This window comes from Trachemys scripta, chromosome 4 (genome assembly GCF_013100865.1).
Source record: "Trachemys scripta elegans isolate TJP31775 chromosome 4, CAS_Tse_1.0, whole genome shotgun sequence".
NCBI classification, from domain to species: Eukaryota; Metazoa; Chordata; order Testudines; family Emydidae; genus Trachemys; species Trachemys scripta.
In genome coordinates, this window is record NC_048301.1 from 94736242 (window position 1) to 94758137 (window position 21896).

The following is a 21896-nucleotide window of genomic DNA, read 5'->3' on the forward strand; positions in this document are numbered from 1 at the left end:
TCCAAGTCAGTGTTAGTTTTACTTCAATGTTTTATGGATCAGGCCAATATACAGGAAGACCCTTGCATGTGCTAATTCATAGATTCATAGATTCTAGCACTGGAAGGGACCTCGAGAGGTCATCAAGTCCAGTCCCCTGTCCACATGGCAGGACCAAATACTGTCTAGACCATCCCTGATAGACATTTATCTAACCTACTCTTAAATATCTCCAGAGATGGAGATTCCACAACCTCCCTAGGCAATTTATTCCAGTGTTTAACCACCCTGACAGTTAGGAACTTTTTCCTAATGTCCAACCTAGACCTCCCTTGCTGCAGTTTAAGCCCATTGCTTCTTGTTCTATCCTTAGAGGCTAAGGTGAACAAGTTTTCTCCCTCCTCCTTATGACACCTTTTTAGATACCTGAAAACTGCTATCATGTCCCCTCTCAGTCTTCTCTTTTCCAAACTAAACAAACCCAATTCCTTCAGCCTTCCTTCATAGGTCATGTTCTCAAGACCTTTAATCATTCTTGTTGCTCTTCTCTGGACCCTTTCCAATTTCTCCACATCTTTCTTGAAATGCGGTGCCCAGAACTGGACACAATACTCCAGCTGAGGCCTAACCAGAACAGAGCAGAAGAATGACTTCTCGTGTCTTGCTCACAACACACCTGTTAATACATCCCAGAATCATGTTTACTTTTTTTGCAACAGCATCACACTGTTGACTCATATTTAGCTTGTGGTCCACTATAACCCCTAGATCCCTTTCTGCCGTACTCCTTCCTAGACAGTCTCTTCCCATTCTGTATGTGTGAAACTGATTTTTTCTTCCTAAGTGGAGCACTTTGCATTTGTCTTTGTTAAACTTCATCCTGTTTAACTCAGACCATTTCTCCAATTTGTCCAGATCATTTTGAATTATGACCCTGCCCTCCAAAGCAGTTGCAATCCCTCCCAGTTTGGTATCATACGCAAACTTAATAAGCATACTTTCTATGCCAATATCTAAGTCGTTGATGAAGATATTGAACAGAGCCGGTCCCAAAACAGATCCCTGCGGAACCCCACTCGTTTTGCCTTTCCAGCAGGATTGGGAACCATTAATAACAACTCTCTGAGTACGGTTATCCAGCCAGTTATGCACCCACCTTATAGTAGCCCTCAGGTTTGTATGTTTCAGGTTTGTTTGTTTTGTAACTATAGATTTAAATAAGTACCAAATAAGTTCTAATTTCTGGTTGAAAGTACCAATTGCACTTAGCTAAAAACTTCATACTGGGGGAAGAGTTGTTACACATTAAAAAACTGCAAACAAAGAAACAAACTGTAGTGATGCTTGTATATGTCTCTTAATTAAACATGGCTCAGATAATGGCTGCTGAGACATGCAGCACTGTGTAAATTACTGAAAAAAAAGACGGTTACTCACCGTTGTAACTGTTGTTCTTCGAGATGTGTTGCTCATATCCATTCCATTAGGTGTGCGCGCGCCGCGTGCACGATCGTCGGAGAATTTTCTACCCTAGCAACACCGGCGGGTCGGCTGTGGAGCCCCCTAGAGTGGCGCCTTCATGGTGCTGAATATATACCCCAGCCGACCCGGCGCCCCCTCAGTTCCTTCTTGCCGGCTACTCCGACAGTGGGGAAGGGGGGCGGGTTTGGAATGGATATGAGCAACACACCTCGAAGAACAACAGTTACAACGGTGAGTAACCGTCTTTTCTTCTTCGAGTGCTTGCTCATATGCATTCCATTAGGTGACTCCCAAGCCCAACTTAGGTGGTGGGGTCGAAGTGAGACATTGCTGTGTGCAAAACCGCTGATCCGAATGCAGCATCGTCCCTGGACTGCTGCACTAGTGCATAGTGAGCTGTAAATGTGTGGACTGATGACCAAACCGCAGCTCTACAGATGTCCTGGATCGGAACTTGCGCCAGGAAAGCCGTCGAGGAAGCTTGGGCCCTCGTGGAGTGAGCGGTGAGGTGCGGTGCTGAGACACCTGCCAGGTCATAGCAAGTCCGGATGCAAGACGTAATCCAGGAGGATAGGCGTTGTGAGGAGACCGGTGAGCCTTTCATTCGGTCGGCCACTGCAACGAAGAGTTGCGTTGTCTTTCTAAAGTGCCTTGTGCGGTCAATATAGAAAGCCAGGGCCCTGCATACGTCCAGAGAATGCAAACGTTGATCCTGGCGAGTAGCATGTGGTTTAGGATGAAAGACCGGGAGAAATATATCCTGGTTGATATGAAATGGAGAAACCACCTTAGGGAGAAAGGCAGGATGTGGGCGAAGCTGCACTTTATCCTTATGGAAAACTGTGTAAGGGGGCTCGGATGTAAGCGCCCTGAGTTCAGAAACGCGCCTTGCTGAGGTGATGGCTACGAGGAAGGCTGTCTTCCAGGATAGGTACAAAAGTGAACAGGTGGCCAGTGGCTCGAATGGAGGACCTGTGAGCTTGGAGAGAACCAGGTTGAGGTCCCACGTCGGAACGGGCTGACGTTGTTGTGGGTACATCCTGTCTAAGCCCTTGAGGAATCTAACGACCATCGGATTAGAGAATACCGAGGACGCGAGTTCTCCTGGGTGAAAGGCTGATATAGCGGCCAGGTGAACTCTAATTGAAGATATCGCCAACCCTTGCTGTTTTAGGGAGAGGAGATATTCCAATATGAGAGGAATAGGTGCCTGTAACGGGGACGTGGCTCGTTGTTCGCACCAACAGGAGAACCGCTTCCACTTGGCCAAGTATGTGGTCCGTGTTGAAGGCTTCCTACTGCTCAGCAGAATCTGTTGGACCGAGTGTGAGCATTGTTGCTCTGCCTGGGTGAACCATGGAGCAACCACGCCGTGAGGTGGAGCGATTGCAGGTCGGGGTGACGCAGCCGGCCGTGGTCCTGCGAGATGAGATCTGGACATAATGGAAGCGGGATCGGTGTCTGAACCGAGAGTTCCAACAGTGTGGTGTACCAGTGTTGTCTCAGCCACGCTGGAGCGATCAGAATTACCTGTGCCTGGTCTCTGCGCAATTTGAGCAGTACCTTGTGGACCAGAGGAAACGGAGGGAAGGCATAAAACAGGTGGTCTTTCCAGGGAAGGAGAAACGCATCCGAGAGGGAGCCCGGAGCTCGACCTTGCAGGGAGCAGAACACGTGGCATTTCCTGTTGTCTCGAGAAGCAAACAGGTCTATCTGGGGAAACCCCCACTTCTGGAAGACAGAATGTATGATGTCCGGATGGATGGACCACTCGTGCGTCTGAAAGGACCTGCTGAGTCGGTCCGCTAAAGTGTTCTGGACTCCAGGGAGGAACGATGCCGTGAGATGGATTGAGTGGGCAATGCAGAAGTCCCACAGGCGAATGGCCTCTTGGCATAGAATTGACGAACGTGCTCTTCCTTGCTTGTTGATGTAAAACATGGCCGTGGTGTTGTCGATGAGAACTAACACACAACGGCCACGTAGGAGATTGAGAAATGCCTGGCACGCCAGGCGCACCGCCATCAGTTCCCGAACATTGATGTGCAGGGCTATCTGGGGTGCAGTCCACAGGCCCTGGGTATGGTGTTCGTTGAGATGGGCGCCCCAATCCAGAGATGAAGCGTCTGTGACCAGGTGCAGAGAGGGTTGTGGGGCGTGAAATGGCATCCCCTCGCAAACCACATTGTGATCTAGCCACCAGGTGAGGGAGGTCAGGACCGAGTTCGGGACCGTGACCACCATGTTCAGGCTGTCCCGATGTGGGCGGTATATCGATGACACCCAGGTCTGGAGTGGGCGAAGCCGAAGTCTGGCATGCCTGGTTACGTACGTGCAGGAAGCCATGTGGCCCAGCAGGGTGAGGCACGACCTCACCGTGGTAGTTGGGAAGGCCCTGAGCCCTTGAATGAGGCTCGTGATGGTACAAAAGCGGTTGTCTGGCAGGATGGCTTGTGCACGTCTGGAGTCTAGGACTGCGCCGATGAATTCTATTCTCTGGGTAGGTTCTAGAGTGGATTTGTCCTTGTTGAGTAGGATGCCCAACTCGTTGAATGTGTGCACTATTATGTGGACGTGAGCTCGAACTTGCTCTTTGGTGCGACCGCGTACCAGCCAGTCGTCTAGGTACGGGAACACCTGTATCCCTTGCCGACGAAGGTACGCTGCCACGACAGCCATACATTTCGTGAACACTCTTGGGGCCGAGGATAGGCCGAAGGGAAGGACTGCAAATTGATAGTGCACTTTGCTTACCACGAATCGCAGGAAGCGTCTGTGAGGCGGGTAAATTGCGATATGAAAGTATGCGTCTTTCATGTCGAGGGCGGCGAACCAGTCTCCAGGATCGAGGGAAGGGATAATGGCCCCCAAAGAGACCATGCGGAACTTCAACTTTACTTCGAATTTGTTGAGTCCGCGCAAGTCCAAGATGGGTCGCAGACCTCCTTTGGACTTGGGGATCAGGAAGTAACGGGAATAAAATCCCCTGCCCCTTAACTCTACTGGAACCTCCTCTATGGCCCCCATAGTAAGGAGAGTGGAAACCTCCTGTATAAGAAGTTGCTCGTGAGAAGGGTCCCTGAAGAGGGACGGGGAAGGGAGGTGGGAGGGGGGGATTGAAGAAAACTGGATAGCGTATCCCCTCTCCACCGTGCGAAGGACCCAACGGTCCGAAGTTATAAGGGACCAAACACGGTGGAAGTGGGAGAGGCGATCCCGAAAGGAGGGGGCTGGATCCTGGGGGGTGACTGGGGCGCCGTCCTCGACCGCACCTTCAAAAGTTCTGCCTGGGGCCTGCGGGTGGCCTTGGTGGCCCTTGGTTCTGACCAGATTGAGGGCCGGTCCACCTTCTTCTACCACCTCGCCCCCGCCTCCGGGCAGAGTCCTGTCTCTGACGAGGTGGGGGGGGGTAGAAGCGCTGAGGCTGAGGCCTAAATGGCCTGCGCTGAGGACCCGCAACATGCATCCCCAGGGAGCGCATGATTGTCCTGGAGTCCTTGAGGCTCTACAGGCGAGAGTCCGTCTTCTCCGAGAACAACCCCTGTCCTTCAAAGGGCAAATCCTGCAGGGTTTGTTGCAACTCAGGGGGCAAACCCGAAACTTGGAGCCAGGAGGTCCTTCGCATAGCGATACCTGAAGCCAAGGTTCTCGCAGCCGAGTCCGCTATGTCCAAGGAGGCCTGTAAGGAGGTCCGAGCCACCTTCTTACCCTCCTCTACCAAGGCCCCAAACTCCTCCCTGGACTCTTGGGGAACCAATTCCTTGAACTTCCCCATAGAGTTCCAGGAATTAAAGTTGTAGCGGCTCAGGAGCGCCTGCTGGTTAGCCGCTCTAAGTTGCAGCCCTCCGGCTGAGTAAACTTTACGGCCAAACAAATCGAGGCGCTTAGCCTCCTTAGATTTGGGCGCTGCGGCCTGTTGACCGTGGCGCTCCCTTGCATTCACTGATGACACCACCAGTGAACACGGCTGGGGATGGGTATACAAGTACTCGTAGTCTTTGGAGGGGACAAAGTACTTTCTTTCCACCCCTCTCGCTGTGGGTGGGATAGAGGCAGGAGTTTGCCATATCGTAGTGGCGTTAGCCTGGATCGTGCGGATCAGGGGCAACACCACTCTTGATGGGGCATCCGCCGCGAGGATATTTACAGTGGGGTCCTGCACCTCCACTATCTCCTCCGCCTGTAGGTCCATATTACGGGCCATCCTACGTAAGAGGTCCTGATGAGCCCGAAGATCTATTGGGGGTGGACCTGTGCATGACGTGCCCGCCACTGCCTCATCCGGAGAGGAAGAGGAAGATGCCTCCGGTGGTAAGGGATCCAAGGGAGGATCCTGGTCTCCCTGTTTCTGGGCTGGAGCATCACCTGCCCTTGGGTCCAGGACGTCAGGTGGTGCGGACACGGAAGCCGCCATGCCCCCTGGAGGAGGGCGAGAGATGGTGGACTCTGGGGCCCTTCTATCAGAGTGACCCGAGCGAGAGGTTGAAGTTACTGGAGCCCCTTGCGCCTGATGGTACGCCCACGGGGTCCAGAACGACCAGTGAGATGGGCCATGAGCAGGGTCCTCTGCTACCTCCTGCCAATGGCCTATATCTTGCTCCTCGGCTTGCCCCTGAGGGGGGTATGCCGATCTCGATATGTCCTCAGAGGAGCTAGACACCGATCTCGATGGCCATGGCGGTGCCGACTGCGCCGAGACAAATCCCGTGGGATACGGTGCCGCACGGTGCCGGTCTGGAGATGTTCTATCTCTATGCGGTGCCGGCGATCGGTGCCGAGATCGCGATCGGTGCCGATGACCTCGCCGGTGCCGGGAGTCGGATCTGGACCTAGACGATGACCTGGAGTAGGCCCGGTGCCGGGAGCGGCCTCTCGACGTCGAGCGTCGATCGTATCGGTGCCGAGAACTACGTCTCGATGTTGATCGGTGCCGACGATCATAGTGGTGTCGAGACGTAGAGCGGTGCCGCGACGAAGATCTTGGCCGCGAGTACGACCGGTGCCGAGGTGATATCCGGCGCCGGGACTGCGAGCGGCGTGGGGACCTGCTTCGGGACCTGGACCGGTGCCGTGGTTCCAGCCCCTGCGATGGAGGGCGCATCAAGGCAGGTTTCCCCCTAGATTGGACCGGACGAGTCAACGGTGCCGACGGTGCCGGTGGTTGGGGCGGTGCCGGCTCCGTGAGAGCGATCAAGTCTCTCGCCGTCGCGAAGGTCTCTGGGGTCGACGGGAGGCACTGTATCACCGCCGGTCGTGGTGGTGACCCTGTCTGCACCGGACTCAACGGCCTCGGAGCCGGAGTCGACGGTGCTGGAGGCACCTGTTTTCGGTGCTCCACAGGCGGACGCGGCTCTACCCCCGGCACCGGGGGAGCCGGCGTCTTCGGCACGGAGGTCCCCGTCTTATGGGATTTTTTATGTCCCGGGGATAATGAACGGTGCCGAGGCACTTGCTGTGAGTGCGGTGCCGACGAGGTCCGGTGCCGTGGAGGCTTGTCCGACGTGGTCGGAATGGTCGGTGCCGCCGGGGCACTGCGCACCGAGGTGCTAGGTGCCGGGGCCTGACGCGCCGATGGAGCGTCCGGGCTAAGTGCCGCCTCCATAAGGAGTTGCCGGAGCCGAAAGTCCCGCTCCTTCTTGGTCCTCGGTCTGAAGGCCTTACAGATCTTGCACTTATCTGTTTGATGGGACTCTCCCAGGCACTTCAGACACGAGTCGTGCGGGTCACTCGTTGGCATAGGCTTAGCACAGGAGGCGCACTGTTTGAAGCCGGGAGCCTTGGGCATGAGCCCGGCCACGCGGCCGGGGGAAAAAGGGGGAGACAACCCCCTTAATCCCCTTCAACTATATAACAACTATAAACAAAGTGAATAACCAACTATTTAACTATAAACAACTAGAACTATAACTATAACTGTGAATAACTGAATAAGCTAGGGAGAGTGGAGAACAGCTACGCCGCGCTCCACAGTTCCAACGACCGTCAGGGGCGGTAAGAAGGAACTGAGGGGGCGCCGGGTCGGCTGGGGTATATATTCAGCGCCATGAAGGCGCCACTCTAGGGAGCTCCACAGCCGACCCGCCGGTGTTGCTAGGGTAGAAAATTCTCCGACGATCGTGCACGCAGCGCGCGCACACCTAATGGAATGCATATGAGCAAGCACTCGAAGAAGAACACATTTTTTCTGTGTAATACCCCAATTATTTAGGGCTGGGTTGAAACCTTAAAATGCAGCCGGAGTAAGGGGCAGTATATGGCTGTATTGCCCCAGGAACTGAGGAGGAACATGACTGTGATGCAGTTGCAATCTGGCTCCTCGCCCTTGCTCCAGGGCAGAAAAAAACCTTTTTTGCTGGCACAATTTATGGCCCTCTCTGTGCTAGAGCTGAGGTGCAGTGGTGCATTATGAGGGGAGAGGGGGAACAGAGCCCAGGCTTTGCCCAGTGTCTGCACCTGAGGGGAGTAGCAGCATAAAAGATGGCAGTTGTTCATCCCTCTTTGTAGGATGGTGATGCAGGGGGATAATCAGGGTCCTTGTACTCCCTGTGCAGGTATGCAAAATAATCTAAGACATGACCAAACAACATTCTCTAGTACAGTATAAGAACAAGTACTTCACTAACTAGAAAATTCCTATTAATGTTAAGGGGAGTTCTGAATCTAAATCCCCCATTAACTAATGGGAAAAGAGACATCAGGCAATCTCCAGGAATTCATCCAACCAAACTTGGCAACCCTACAAATGTAGCAATTGGAGAATGGACCTCTGAAAAAGTAATTTAAGAACTTTAAACATGTAGACTCCTTATATAGCACTTGTGTACATTAATAGCTGATCCTGATGGAGAAGTCATTTGTCATTGCGTAGATTGCTTTGAATTAAATGGAAAGTGACACAATATTTAAAAAAAAATGGTGGCAGGAGCAATTTTATTGACTCAGAATTAACCATCCAAAATGGTATTTCAAATAAACAAAGATGTTTCAAAACCTACCCCCATTTCCCAGTAACGCCATTAAAAAGGCTACTACGAATTCCACAGGACGACACAAAATTTAAAAAAAAACTTGTTTTCAAACTCTATGCTGCCTTTGACGGATGTGACCTGTCAGCTCTTCCATATAAATAGAGCTGGTTGGGCTTTGGAATTTCCATTGCACATTATATTCTGATGATTTAAAGAAATTGTTTCAAATGGGAACAAAACCCCCAAATTTGAAATTATCAGCAAAACAAAATTTTAAAAATATTTTGATTAGGGATCATCAAAAAAGTTCATATCAATAGTGTTGAAAGTTTTAATTTTGACATTATTGTTTTGATTAATTTAATTTTGACTTAAATTATATTAAAATACTGTAAAATATGTTATATGTATGTCATACATTTACAGTGATGTCTAAATATAATATTAAAATTAATATTTACTATAAGTCAAATTAAATTAATTGAAACATTTCTACTTTGTTGAATCAAAATATTTTTGCCATTCTCCCATCAAACTCTATACATTCCCACTGAACATTCTGAGTTCTACAAAACTCCGTTATTTGACATAAAATGGAAATAAGCTTGTACCCGTGATATCAACTCATACATTTTTTATCACAGTTCATTGCTGAAATGAAGGCCAAAGTTCATCCTCTTCTATTGAAGACACAGGGAATTAGGTATCAGTTCAGAGACTTCCTTTCAAATAGGGATGTGTGTTCACACCAATGAATTTTAACATACAAGCTACCCTTTGGAAGTTAATGCATTTACAGTTCTGCTGGCGCTAATCAGTAATAACTGTAAGGTTGCATTCCAGGCTACGCAAGCTCCAGCTAGTCACAGATCCTTCTTGTTATAAAAGCCATTTCTGTATTAAAACATATCTTGGAGGGTGGGGGAGAAGATATCTGAAAATAAAAGTGGTTGTGTTGTCTATCATTTGCTGTTTTCCCCTTTCCCAGACTGAGCATTTTGGCAGTGTTTTCTTTACTGTGGCCCAAGGCTGCAGTGCATACTCAGACAAAACTCCCACTAAGTCAATAGGAATTTTGCCTATGCAAGAACTGCAGGATTAGGCCCCATAAATTGAACTTGGAGATGTCTGCTTTTATAATCTGCCCCATGACGCTGAAGTACGGAACCATTCTGTAGCCTCAGAGAATGAATATATCTTTGGAAGTGCTCTTGGGTCCAGGTGATTTAATGAGAGCCTGTAGGCAACGCTGCTTTAAAACTCTTCACTCCTTCTCAGAGTTTCAGAGTTGGTAGAGCTTCCAAGCACCCAATGAACCATGTTTAGGATGGTGCAATACTCTCTGCTCTTTGTGCCCAGACCATGTCCCATAGGGTTCTAGAATGGAACAGTTCCTACACTAAGGAGAATGCAGGGCCACCAATGTGCTTGGGCACTATGCATGGGCACCAGGTTTCTTATGCTCTTCCCACAACCCTTGCATGCAAGCTAGGCACAATCTGCCCCATAATCATTTGAATATTATACAGCGTAAAGAAATGCAAAATTAAGGCATGATCCAGGTCTCCTGAACATTCACACTCCCTTCAGTGGAAATTTAACAGTACTCTCACTGCATGTAAAAAAAAGATACCTATACTGTCAATAAAAATATCTACAGGAGAGAAAGGAGAATAATATACAGAAATGAACCAGGGAAGATCCAAGTGAATCATTTTTCAGAAACCGGCTTATAATCTAGATTTTTAATTACTCTAATTGCTAACAGCTTTTGTGCAAAACAAAGGAAGGAAATCTAGGTTAAAATTACTCTTTCATAAGCACTGTCCTGATTACCTGTTGGGTTTTATCATGTTATTTATGTCAGAAACAAATTTGTATTACAGTAAACTAACCCCAGCCAACACTGCAACCTTCATATGTTGTGCGTATAAAATTGATAACAAAAACCTGAAACACATTCAGGGCTTTTTAATGTATTTTTTCTCCAATTCCCACTCCACCTCCACTCACACACATTCCCTCTATCTTTATCAAATTGCAAACAGTGGCATTTAAAAAACAGGCCTCTTATAGCCTATTGAGCTTTCCTTGCCATGACCTTATTTTACAGAATATATCAGGGTTTGAAGCTACTAGGCTTTCTAATGTAAACAGTGAAAAAAAGCCTAAGGCTGCATTTATTGTTCCTTGAAACTTCCATTTCACTCAAATGGGCATTTCAGGTCCATAAGGAATTTAGAATCAGGCCCACTGTGTATAAAATAACCACATGGATAAAAACACAAAGATGAATTATTCTAAAACTACTGGGCAGATCCTTAGCTGCTGGAAATCGATGCAGCTGCATTGACTTCAGTGGAATTACACTGATTTACACTGGATCTGGCTCAGTGGGGCTACATCTCCTCCCACATTGCACTGATTCTATCTCAGTGAAACTCCACTGGCCACAGTGCACTTACTCCTGATTTACAGCAGTGTAAGAGAGGAGAAACATGCACATTGACCCAGTCCTGCTTGGTCTGTGATGGAACAAAACCTGGTTCTCATTCTGCCCCCTACTTAACAATGCTTTTCAGGGTATGTCTATAGCGCAGCCACAGGGTATGATTAAAGCTTGTGTAGGGATACTCAGGTACCAGAGCAGCGAAGGCACAGTAGCATGTACTTCAGCATGAGCTAGCTCCCTGAGTAATGACCCAGGGTTCTATGCAGGCTTATACAGCCTGAACTGAAGCCCGTGTTGCTGCTGCTGCTTCACTGCTCTGGGATCCAAGCTAGGTAGATTAAAGCTCGCATGGACACAGACATGTATTAGGTTCACTTTTCAAGAAACTCATCAATCAATTTCAAAAACATTTCCAGGAGTTAAGTTACGTTTACCTTTACCTGGACAACAACTTGAATGGACACATGGTCAGGGAGTCTGGTGCTCAAAATTATTATGAATGGAACCAAAAGAGATGAAGTATCGCTACAAGGCTTTTTGCATGAATCAGTTGTGATGGCAGAAAAGACATACCCTTATAGTCATGTAGCTCCACTGACTTGAGTAGAATTACTCCTGATTTACACCATTGTGCTACATAAGAGGAGAAACAAGCCCATTGACTTCAATGGGAGTTTTGTCAGAATAAAGAGGAATGCAAGATTTGGCTCCTTATGGATATATTTTTCACATTTTTTCCCTCTCCCCATTTGGTCCTTTTCCTAAGGATGACCTGATAGGTACATTCTTGGCTTCTTGGATTGTGGTTATTAGCACTTTGAGATAAACTCATCCTTTTAATATTTGTATAACATCCACATCAGGAAGGGAAAGTGTTTGATTGAAAGTAATTTTCCTCTGAAGCCTTACACTCATCAGTGCAGTCTCACCATGGGTCACTTTGATCATATTTGGAGAAAGCCCACCAACTGGAATTTTAAAGCCAACGAGCAGGATTATCAGCTTTCAGAGATCTATCTACCAGAAGTTCCCCCGAGCTTTCTTTATTAGTAAATTACAAAATTTGAAAACTTTTCTGATATGTGAATGGTGGAAATAAGAGCTGTTAATTTTTTAGATTTGCCTAATAGATCTTCAAGTCATGCATATTTGAAGAGAGCCTAAATAATGCCTTCTTGCAAAGAGATACTGCAGAAGAGGCCTAGGCAAGCAATATAAACAAACAAACAAACAAAAAAGGTAAAGGCTACTAAGCTGTGAAAAATAAAGGCAGAACAGATTTGTAGACAATGGCAAGAAGCAGAACAAAATATAGCAAGCACAAATAGAATTGAGTCTAGTAGGAAAAAAATAACAAACAGAAGAGCCTGGAAAGTTTAGGCAGATTGGGCTCTAATATGGAGTGTGATTGGCACAGAAAAATCCAGTTGATGGTTTCTTTATGAAAGAGCCAAAACTTGTAATCAGACTAGATTAGTGTATATAAGGCTGAAAAAGAATATTTATTCACCTAACTTGGATTTGGATTTAATAAAGGGTGACAATTCATCTCTCAGTGCAAGGGCTGATTTAAATATCTGCACTAGGAAGGGGCAGTGAGAAGATCGTCAGAAATGAGATAAATATTAACTCTAGAGATCATACTGTGTGATAAACAGACAAATATATTCCAACAATAATATTTAATACATCTTAATGTCATAGTCTGGCCACTTTGCAATCAAAATAAGATATTCTGAGGCACGGCTCAATCTGGTGTAACACTCGTTCTTTTGCCTTTTGCTTAAAGCACTGTCAGCCAGCAAAACACACGTGTGCACACATACATGCACTTGCACATACGTGTATTAGGTTCATTCTTCAACAAACTCACCAATCAATTTCAAAATCATTTCCAGGAGCTGAGTTACGTTTCTCTTACCTGGACAACAACAACCTGAATGGACACATGGTCTGGGAGTCTGATTGGTGCCCGAAAATATTGTGACAATGCAACCAAAAGACGAAGTATTGCTACAAGACTTTTTGCATGAACAGCTGAAATAGATATTAAAAACACAAGTTACATAAGGAAAAGTAACTAAGGAAAATATTTATTTTTGCTTGCAGGAACACCAGGGAATATGGGATACTTTTTCCCTTGGCATCTGGACTCACTAGAGGCTGCTATCAGGGTACCTTTTCTTCAACTGCCTTCCTGCTTTCCATAAATCAGCTAGTGGTAGAAATGCAGTGCAAAAAATTTTTTTTGCTTTTGCAATATGTCTGGATGCCATTGGCCTGGGAAGGTGGAAATCTAAACCTGATCCAAAAGCCAGATTTTATATACGGCCGCTGAAACAGCTGTCTATGCACTCCTTTGCTGGTCCTTTACCCTCTTTATTTCAATATGAATTTATGAACTATCAGAAAGATATTTTTGTATTCATAACATGCACTTTATTCATTTTTAAGTGTCACAATGTCTGCAGGATGATAAATGAGCCTATTTTGGCTGAAGCCTTGAAGCAATAACTTACTAAACTCAGTGACTCAAACATTCCTCATGAACTTGTTATAGTTCTTCTTGTTATTTTAGCTTTTTCTCAGCAGGTTTCATATGGGTAGTTAACACTAGCAAGAATTACAAGATATCAAAGGACTTACTGTAGGTAAGATGTAATCAAGTATCAACCCACTGACATCAAAGGGGAATCTATTTCTAACTTTAGTACTTCCTTTCTTATTATTTTTGCTTGTGTCCAGATTTGCACTGCATTTTTAGGCTTCCTTAGGGCAATGCTTTAAAATGATGGTTGACAGCTACAAAACAATGCTGTACATTTTCCATACATAAACTGACCAATAACTACTAAGTTATTACACAAGTAAAATGGTAAAAGAGTCAATGAAATGTTCTCCTCCGTCATTTCTAATCTAAGTCACAAACATGTGCCAGAGATTTCTCTGCAAAAACACCACATGATTTGGCACAGAAGGCAAACATTATTGGGGACACTACTGTCAAGAATGAGGTGCTTTGGCAGAGCTAGATAGGGAAGACTGACTTGCACCTACTTGCACTAGAAGTGGCCTGAGCCACTGCTGTTAATCTCCTACCTTAGCACTAAAACTCACAAACACCCGTAACACATTAAAACAAAGACAAGTCAATCACAGGGCCACCCTGCCCCCACCCCCTACATCCTGCAGTATAGGAGCAGGACCGGCTCCAGGGTTTTTGCCGCCCCAAGCGGCGAGGGGAAAAAAAAAAAAGCCGCTATTGCAATTGCAATCGGCGGCACTCCGGCGGCAGCTCCACCGCACCCTTTCTTCTTCGGCAGGAATTCGGCGGCAGGACCCGCTGCCAAATTGCCGCCAAACAGCCCAACGTGCTGCCCCTTCCCCTTGGCTGCCCCAAGCACCTGCTTGCTGGGGTGGTGCCTGGAGCTGGCCCTCTTTAGGAGCCAGGAGGGAATGGAAGAAAACTATAGGGCAAAAAGTATGATAGGATGAGCGGGAAAGGTAGCTATACTTAATGTTCACCCTGCCTCCTCAGACCTACCTCTTTTACCTCCATAGATCTGTGTTGACAATGGACTTTGTGGATGAAAGGGAACGTGGCTCAGGGTGGGGGAAGAAGATAGAAAAAAACCTGCTATAAACCTATTGGCCAAGATTTTTAAGAATGACCTTGTGATTCTGGGTGCCCACCTTGAGACACTTTAAAGGGGCCTGGTTTTCAGAAAGAGCTGAGGTGAAATACAGGCCCCTTTAAAGGATCACAGGATGGGCAAAATCATCCTGTGGCCCCCTCCTGCATTCCTAGCTGTTAATATGTCTTTTTTTTTTTTAATACATTAAAGGCTGTGGGTGAAATCCTGACCCCACTAACATCAATAGAAGTTTTTGCAATTGACTTCAGTAGAGCCAAATTTTCACCCTAAATATATTCAGTGGGCTTTGATCCAATTTAGCTGTATGCAATCTGTATGCAAGCACATTACCTGCACATAACGTGCAAAAGGATATCTGTGTGCCTAAATATTGCCGCTATGCATGCTGCATACATATGGTAAATGCAGCTGCAAACAGGTAGGCAGGCACATTTCAGTGCACAGATGTCATGTTTTGAAAATCTGGCTCTGAAAGGTTGGGCATCAGTAGAGAATGAAGAGAGAAGTTGCTGAATTCACTCTCATCCTCCCCTTATTGTGCAGCTACCACCAGGAAGGGCAGGAATTGGTGGAATTACTATTCTATGTTCATGAATTGCAGTGGGGAACTATACTATCTATACGATCAACAAACGAGCATTCCATTGTGAAACATGCAACTCACAGTCAACAGTCCACTTGATGCTCCTTGGAGGAAGTTTAAGGGTTTCATTAATCTTTTCAAGAACTGTCTGTAACTTCTGCTTCTGAGCAATTTCAGACTGTGTGACTTCAGCAACATTCAGTTTTTCACTCTCAAGTTTCTCTGAAGTGATAATGGAAGAAAAAAAAACAACAGCAGCCAGTCTACTCCTTAATCCTAGGTACCATGAGTAATATATGTGAAGACATTCTGTTCCAATGGATTTTTGGAAGATATCAGGCATCATAGTTTTAAAATTAACCCTTGATTTTTCAACTTTTTCAGCGAAGGATACTCTTTTTCCCTTAAGGGGATTTCCAGTCTCATTTTGGAATCCTAACAATATCACCCACATTTTCCCCTTATTTCCCCTAACTTTTTAGTCTAAAGTAGTGAAGGGTTGGATGCAACTCCTTCTAGAGCGTATCTCAGGGTTAAACATGCTAATGCTGCCTCCACAGCTCCACCACGACGGATCTTCTGCACAGAAGTGAATTGCGCTACAGAGCAACAAGCCCGATAGAGACAAATATCATGCTTAAAAAGGTTTGATTCGTCCACTCCAGACCAACAGCTTCTCCCGCAGTGAATTACTGCCTTAAGAAATATGAATAAAAGCCAGGTGTGAACCAATGGAAGTGAGTCCATACAGGGATTTGCAGTGATTTAAGTAAATCAATTTTTAAAACTAATTTTGGAAACTATTGCAAGTCGTGTGTATAGACAAGGACTTTAATTAATTTAATGCACAGTAGGTCTGTGTAATGAGAAAATGGCACACACATATTTTCAAGTTTAGTGATGATTAAAGATATTTTATCAACCCAATTTTAACAAAATGTATTGGTTAATTTAAATAGTGTTCTTTCATCCATAATTTATGAAATTATCTAATAATTTGGATGTGCATAAGGGTTTAGATGACTGTATGATTTCCATCCATAAATATAATTTCCAATCCTGGAATATCTGAATGCAAAGTTTTTACTGAGCAGAAATCTGTCAGAAGCAATTGTTATTTAAAAAAAAGATAAATATTGCTATTAATAATATTTATCACTCCTATGCTGTAGTTCTTTTCATGTGCAAATTGCTTTATCAGCATTAATTGATTAATCCTCACAACATTCCTGTGAAGTAGGCAAGTATAATTATCCACATTTTACAGTTTTAGAAACTGATACAGTGAAATTAAGTACAGAGAAAATAAGTGGCTTGCCCAAGAGCAAAAATTATAATCCTGGAGCTTCTGACTCCCAGTCATTGCTCTGAATGTTTCATCCTAAACTCTCACATTGTATTATCAATGGAGACGTAATTTCAAAAATTATTGAAGGTGCTTTTGAAAATGATAGTAAGCAATGGGAAAAAATCCAATGGGCCCAATTGTCCGAATTCAGGAATAACTGTACTGATGTCAGTGGAACTGCACAGGTGTAAGTGAGAGCAGAATCAGGCTCCATTACCATTATTAGCAAAGACAATGCTTGATAATGTTTTTGTTAAACTGCCAGGCTCCTCCCAACCACTGATTAACAGTTAAAGATAATTTAGCAATAAAACCACCCTGATACCACCACCACAAATAAAACACTTAATCACCCATGAGTTTAGTTTCACAAAAGAAATATTCAGTTTGTGAGTTTAACTTGCGTCCATTGACGTCAATGGCAAATCTTCCAATGGGAGAAGGCATGGAGCTTAACAGCCCACTCCTGAAAGGATCCACATGAAGTCAATGGGCCTCTTGCATGAACACTGGGAGATCCGGGCCTTAAATCTTCATAGGGCTGATCCAAAGCCCGTTAAAGTTGGTGGAAGGATTCCTCTTGACTTCAACAGGCTCTGGATCAAGCCCAGGTAAATGAAATATTAATATCTATAGTAAATTAATTAGATTGTGTCTGATGTATGTTTTTGGGTTGCACAGAAGTCAGTGGGGCTCTGCCCACATGGATCCAATACAGGAACAGAGCTATATTAATTGAATCACAATGTGCTCAATTTCTTAATCATTCAGAGAGGCAAAATCTCTTTATGTACCTGGTCTGCCTGACCATTATTAGAACTGCTCATAAAATGTTTCAAGATAAGTTTCAGATACTGGATTTTACTGTAATCACCAAGAAAGTGGCTTCCAAGCCAACAGCTAAGTAACATGCCAGCTCTGCTTTCATAGTCTTTTCTTTCTCCCTTTCTCGGTTGAAGCTCAGTTTGCAGCCCACTGGTTATCATTACCTCACTAACATTAAATCAGACCTCAAATCAGATAGAAACTTCAACTTTCCAGAGGGACTTTGAGATTTGAATAAACTAAACTCTGGAACCAGCACAGATTAAAAACATCCACCATTGTAATGGAAATATCCTCGCTTTCAAACTTGGTTTCCACTTGTCACATAGTTGAGTTTCTACAGCACACATACAGATAATACATTTAATTGGAGAGAGATTTGCTGCCAAGACTAGAACCCTGCCTCCGGCACCCCAGGTATGCATTATATTCTTTTTATCAACTACAGTGTAACGCACAGTACAATGTAGTTGAGAAAACTGTGATTTCTCTATACTACAGGATACAGCCTATTGCTCAAGGGTCTTAGAACACTGGGCTATTTTTATATCATTTTAGTGCAACAAATGTAAAATGATACCAAGCCTCTTCTAACTAGGAATGAGTGGCCCACGTATTGAAAGTGCACCAACAACATGCATATATATACATATATAGTTTCTTACCAAATAATTTCTGTAATACTTGTCCATCATACATGTCTTCAGCAAGGTCCTTCACAATGATCCTTTCTCCTACCAATACATCATTAATCCAGTCAATTAATACCTATATGAGGAATACAAAATTTGTCAGGATTCTGCATTGTGTATTTACAATGTAAAACATGTCATTTTATACAACGACAGCAAACACTCAGCGAAGAGCACGAGTGCTGCAATGGCAACTGGTGTGGAGTTCCAACAGGAGCAAATAGGAGAGACTCAGGCATAGAAGGGGATAAGAAATTTTTGCTGGTTACACCAATGGTGATTGAGTGCATGACACAGAGGAGATATTGATCTAACCCTTCTTGGAAGGAAGGGTCAGGGTAGCACAGAGCTCTGAGTATGGGTCTAATGCAAGCCCTTTTAGGCCAATAACTTTTCATTGATTTCAATGGGCTTTGTACCAGGCCCCTAGTGAGAGGAGAAAGTTACTGAAGTCAGCCTCTAAAAAAGCTACCTACTGATGCTCCTGGTATAAGACAGAGAAAGAAGCTACAGAGGAAATCAGAGCAGTCTTATGATTAGAGGGGGATTGGGATTCAGGATTCCTGGGTTCTATCCTAGACTCTGCTACTAGCTTTGTACCATTGGGTAAATCACTTAACCGCTTTGTACCGCATCTAAAAATTGATACTTTACCTACTGAATTAGAACACGTGCTGTCGCATTTTGAGGTTCAACCCAAACCAGCAAGAACTTGTGTCACCACCTGCCCTGTAACACTGGGTGCTCACAGCCCAGACACCAACAGCCAGTAGACATTTCCTTGAGTGTCTGTGTACTGTAAAGTCCTGGTTTAGTGCTTTGACCCCAGCAACCTGCCTACAACAAAGCAGTCCCGCCCTGGCATCTACCAACCTGGGTTACTACTTGCAGGGTGGCCCCAACACACTCCCAGTCCCAAATTTCCACAAAACTGCCTGCTTGGTCTCCTGCATTTGTCTACTGGCTGTTGGTGTCAGGGCTGCGAGCCACAGCAGCAAAGCATTTAAGGACCCAGAGATACAGGGCAGGTGGTGACAGAAGCCCTCACTGGTTTGGATTGAACTCCAGAATATCACATGTGCGCTGTTAATTGCACGTACAGTATTCTGAAGTGTTCAGATGAAAGAAGTCAGGTCAAAGGAAAAAAAATAGTTTAGCTTTCTTTTTACAGTGAAATCTGAAAGTGTGTGCATGCTTTCCATTACCTTTATTAGCTCTTGTAATTTGGGGTCACTTCTTGAATTTGGATCAATCATTGTTCGGACTTCATTTTCCTCTATGAGTTTAAAAAAAAGTTATTATAAAAATTATACATTTATAACATTATAGTTTACATCAGGCTCTTATGTTAAGATGTAAAATTATTGTGAATTACCTAGCATCGTGTCCTCAGGATCTAGTTCAAATGGAATTGGACTGAGAGGTAAATTAATGGCATTTATTCCTTCTTCCTGTAGTTCAGACACTAGAAAATGAAAAAGAATAGCTTGGTCAAATTTCAGTCCACTTTTACTTACTACTTCTCTCCTGTTAACAGCTTCTTTAATTATATTAATTTATTTGTAAGAACATGAACCCATTGCCTAAGCCTCAGGGCAACAAAAATAAGAGGCACAATCCAACAAAACCTTACTCACATGAGTAGTTCTTACATGAGTAATTACACTGAGGTCAGTTTGCAGGATCAGGTTCACTCCTTGTCAAGTTTGAAAAGGATCAGCTTACATTTCTTATGGTTAACGAACTGGTACTTAACACTAACAAACCATTTGGGCTAAGTGAAATAATTATTTCCACCAGCTACATTACTTTGATCTGTGATCTTTTCCAGTCTGATGATGAAGCAGAATCAGGACAGGGTGCTCCTGAAGGTACATTCACAGTGCATTAAGAAATGGGGGATGGCACTTTTCTCCCTGAATCAGTACTGATCCAGTGCCCCAACACTGTGCTACTAAAGACGTTGGCCCAGTTTCTGAGATGTACCCGAAGAGCACTGGACACAACTAGGGGAGAAACAGCAAATGACCCCTTTGCAGCCCCGGTCCTAGGGCTGGCCTGCTCACCAGCACAGTTTTGAACAGGTCTGTGGCCAACATACCTCTAGGGGCAGTTTTACCAGCCAGAGATCACCAGGTTGCCACAATGCTCATGTCAAGATCCCCTTTTCCCCATACATGCTCCTATGCCAGGGCACAGAGATCATAAAGGAGCACTATAACAATCCGAATCCACTGGAGGATTCCCTCAACGCTGAAGGAATCATCCACTTGCTGAATCAGCCAGATTTAGGTCTGCTTAGCTCCTGCTTAGCTCCACTGCAAATCAGATTAGATTTAAGAACTAGGCCCACTGTCTTTTGGATGAGAAGTAACAAAGTCATCAGCACCTGTGGTCATTAACTTTCCAATGCACTTTCACAAGAACAGGTTGTTACCCGGTTCTCCTGGCCAGAGTTTAATCTGGCTAACTTAATTCTACCTGCCTAAATTCCTCCTGGAGTTTCAACTGGACACAGTATTCCTCGTCCTAAACTAGGGATCAGCAACCTTTGGCTCGCGACCCACCAGTAAGCACCCGGGCGGGCCAGGCCGGTTTGTTTACCTGCGCATCCGCAGGTTCGGCCGGTCGCAACTCCCACTGGCTGTGGTTCACCGTCCCAGGCCAGTGGGGGCTGCGGGAAGCAGCACAGTGGGAGCCGCAATTGGCCGAACCTGCGGACACAGCAGGTAAACAAACCGGCTCAGCTCACCAGGGTGCTTACCCTGGTAGGCCACATGCCAAAAGTTGCCAATCTCTGTCCTAAACCAACGTGTAGAATTTATGTTCGCAGACAGAGTTGCCATCTTCCACTTCAGAGGTGGCACATTCCAGCTGTGGTCAGTTCAGTTTCAAAAAAAGCTGTGTGTGGGGGGAGCAGGGGGAAGAGAAGGGGAGAGACAGACAACAGTCAAGAGGTCCCAAATTCTACTCCCAGCCCTGCAGTGGGTCTGTGGCCTTGGGCAAATAATTTCACCTCTCTGCTTCAACTTCCTGGGTACAATGGGGCTAATAATACTTACCTACTGACTTCACAGGGAGATTGTGAGCATTGATTTGAAAACATTTATGAAGTGCAAGTATTATTATTGCTCTATCATTTGGGAAATGTTTTGGGACCCTTTGGAGGAATGGTACTGTACACATAGGATGATACTATTAAGGCTATAGCAATGATGACTGTTGCAATGCTTATTACTCTAAAGTGCACAAAAGGAACTTAGAAGAAGCAGACATCTTTAATATTAAAATAGTAACTTTACTCCATACTCTTACCCTGCTTGTGTGTGAGTGTGTGTGTTATATTTTACACACATATAGAGTGGCTCTGAGTGGCTATTTTAACAGTAAAATAATGCTGACAATAATAGTTCTTTGGATTATTGGATATTGTCCGAAACCGAAGGCTGAGAACAATGGAGCAATCTAATTTCTCATGTGACTCCACTGAATTTAGAAGAATTACACCAAGGCTGATTTTGACACAGCATGCACAATCTCAGTAATTGTTTATACATAAAGGCAATTGTTTTTTTTAACTGCTCATGTCCCCCTGGAGACAATCACTATCGATTTTATTATCCCATTTGATTTTTATGTTCTAAGGTCTTTATGGGCATAAAAACTTCAGTGAATAAAAGACTTCCACACAGAGACCTCTGTGTACTGAAATCTTTATGCCCATGAAGGATTTCAGCACACCGTTTTCTAGGTAGAAAACTTTATTCACATACATTCTGATAAGGGAGTATAGTGAATAAAATCTGCTAAAGCCAGCTGGCTCCGCTGATCCCTGGCTTCCCCTCCCAGAGGAGCTGGTTGACTAGCAGGGTCAGACCAACCAATGAGCCCTACTTGGGCAGGACATATGA

At 45.1% G+C, this 21896-nt stretch overlaps 1 protein-coding gene across 2 annotated transcripts in view; it reads right to left on the reverse strand.

Moving 5' to 3' along the window:
* PARVA (parvin alpha) overlaps positions 1 to 21896 on the reverse strand; it is an 89409-nt gene that overhangs the window by 15556 nt on the left and 51957 nt on the right. For both annotated transcript variants that reach the window (XM_034769985.1, XM_034769986.1), the window contains exons 2-6: positions 19361 to 19450; positions 19191 to 19261; positions 17959 to 18061; positions 15202 to 15342; positions 12803 to 12918 (exon numbers count right to left, since the gene is read on the reverse strand). In XM_034769985.1, coding sequence (XP_034625876.1) covers positions 12803 to 12918; positions 15202 to 15342; positions 17959 to 18061; positions 19191 to 19261; positions 19361 to 19450 — 521 coding nt within the window. The remainder of the gene's footprint in view (positions 1 to 12802; positions 12919 to 15201; positions 15343 to 17958; positions 18062 to 19190; positions 19262 to 19360; positions 19451 to 21896) is intronic.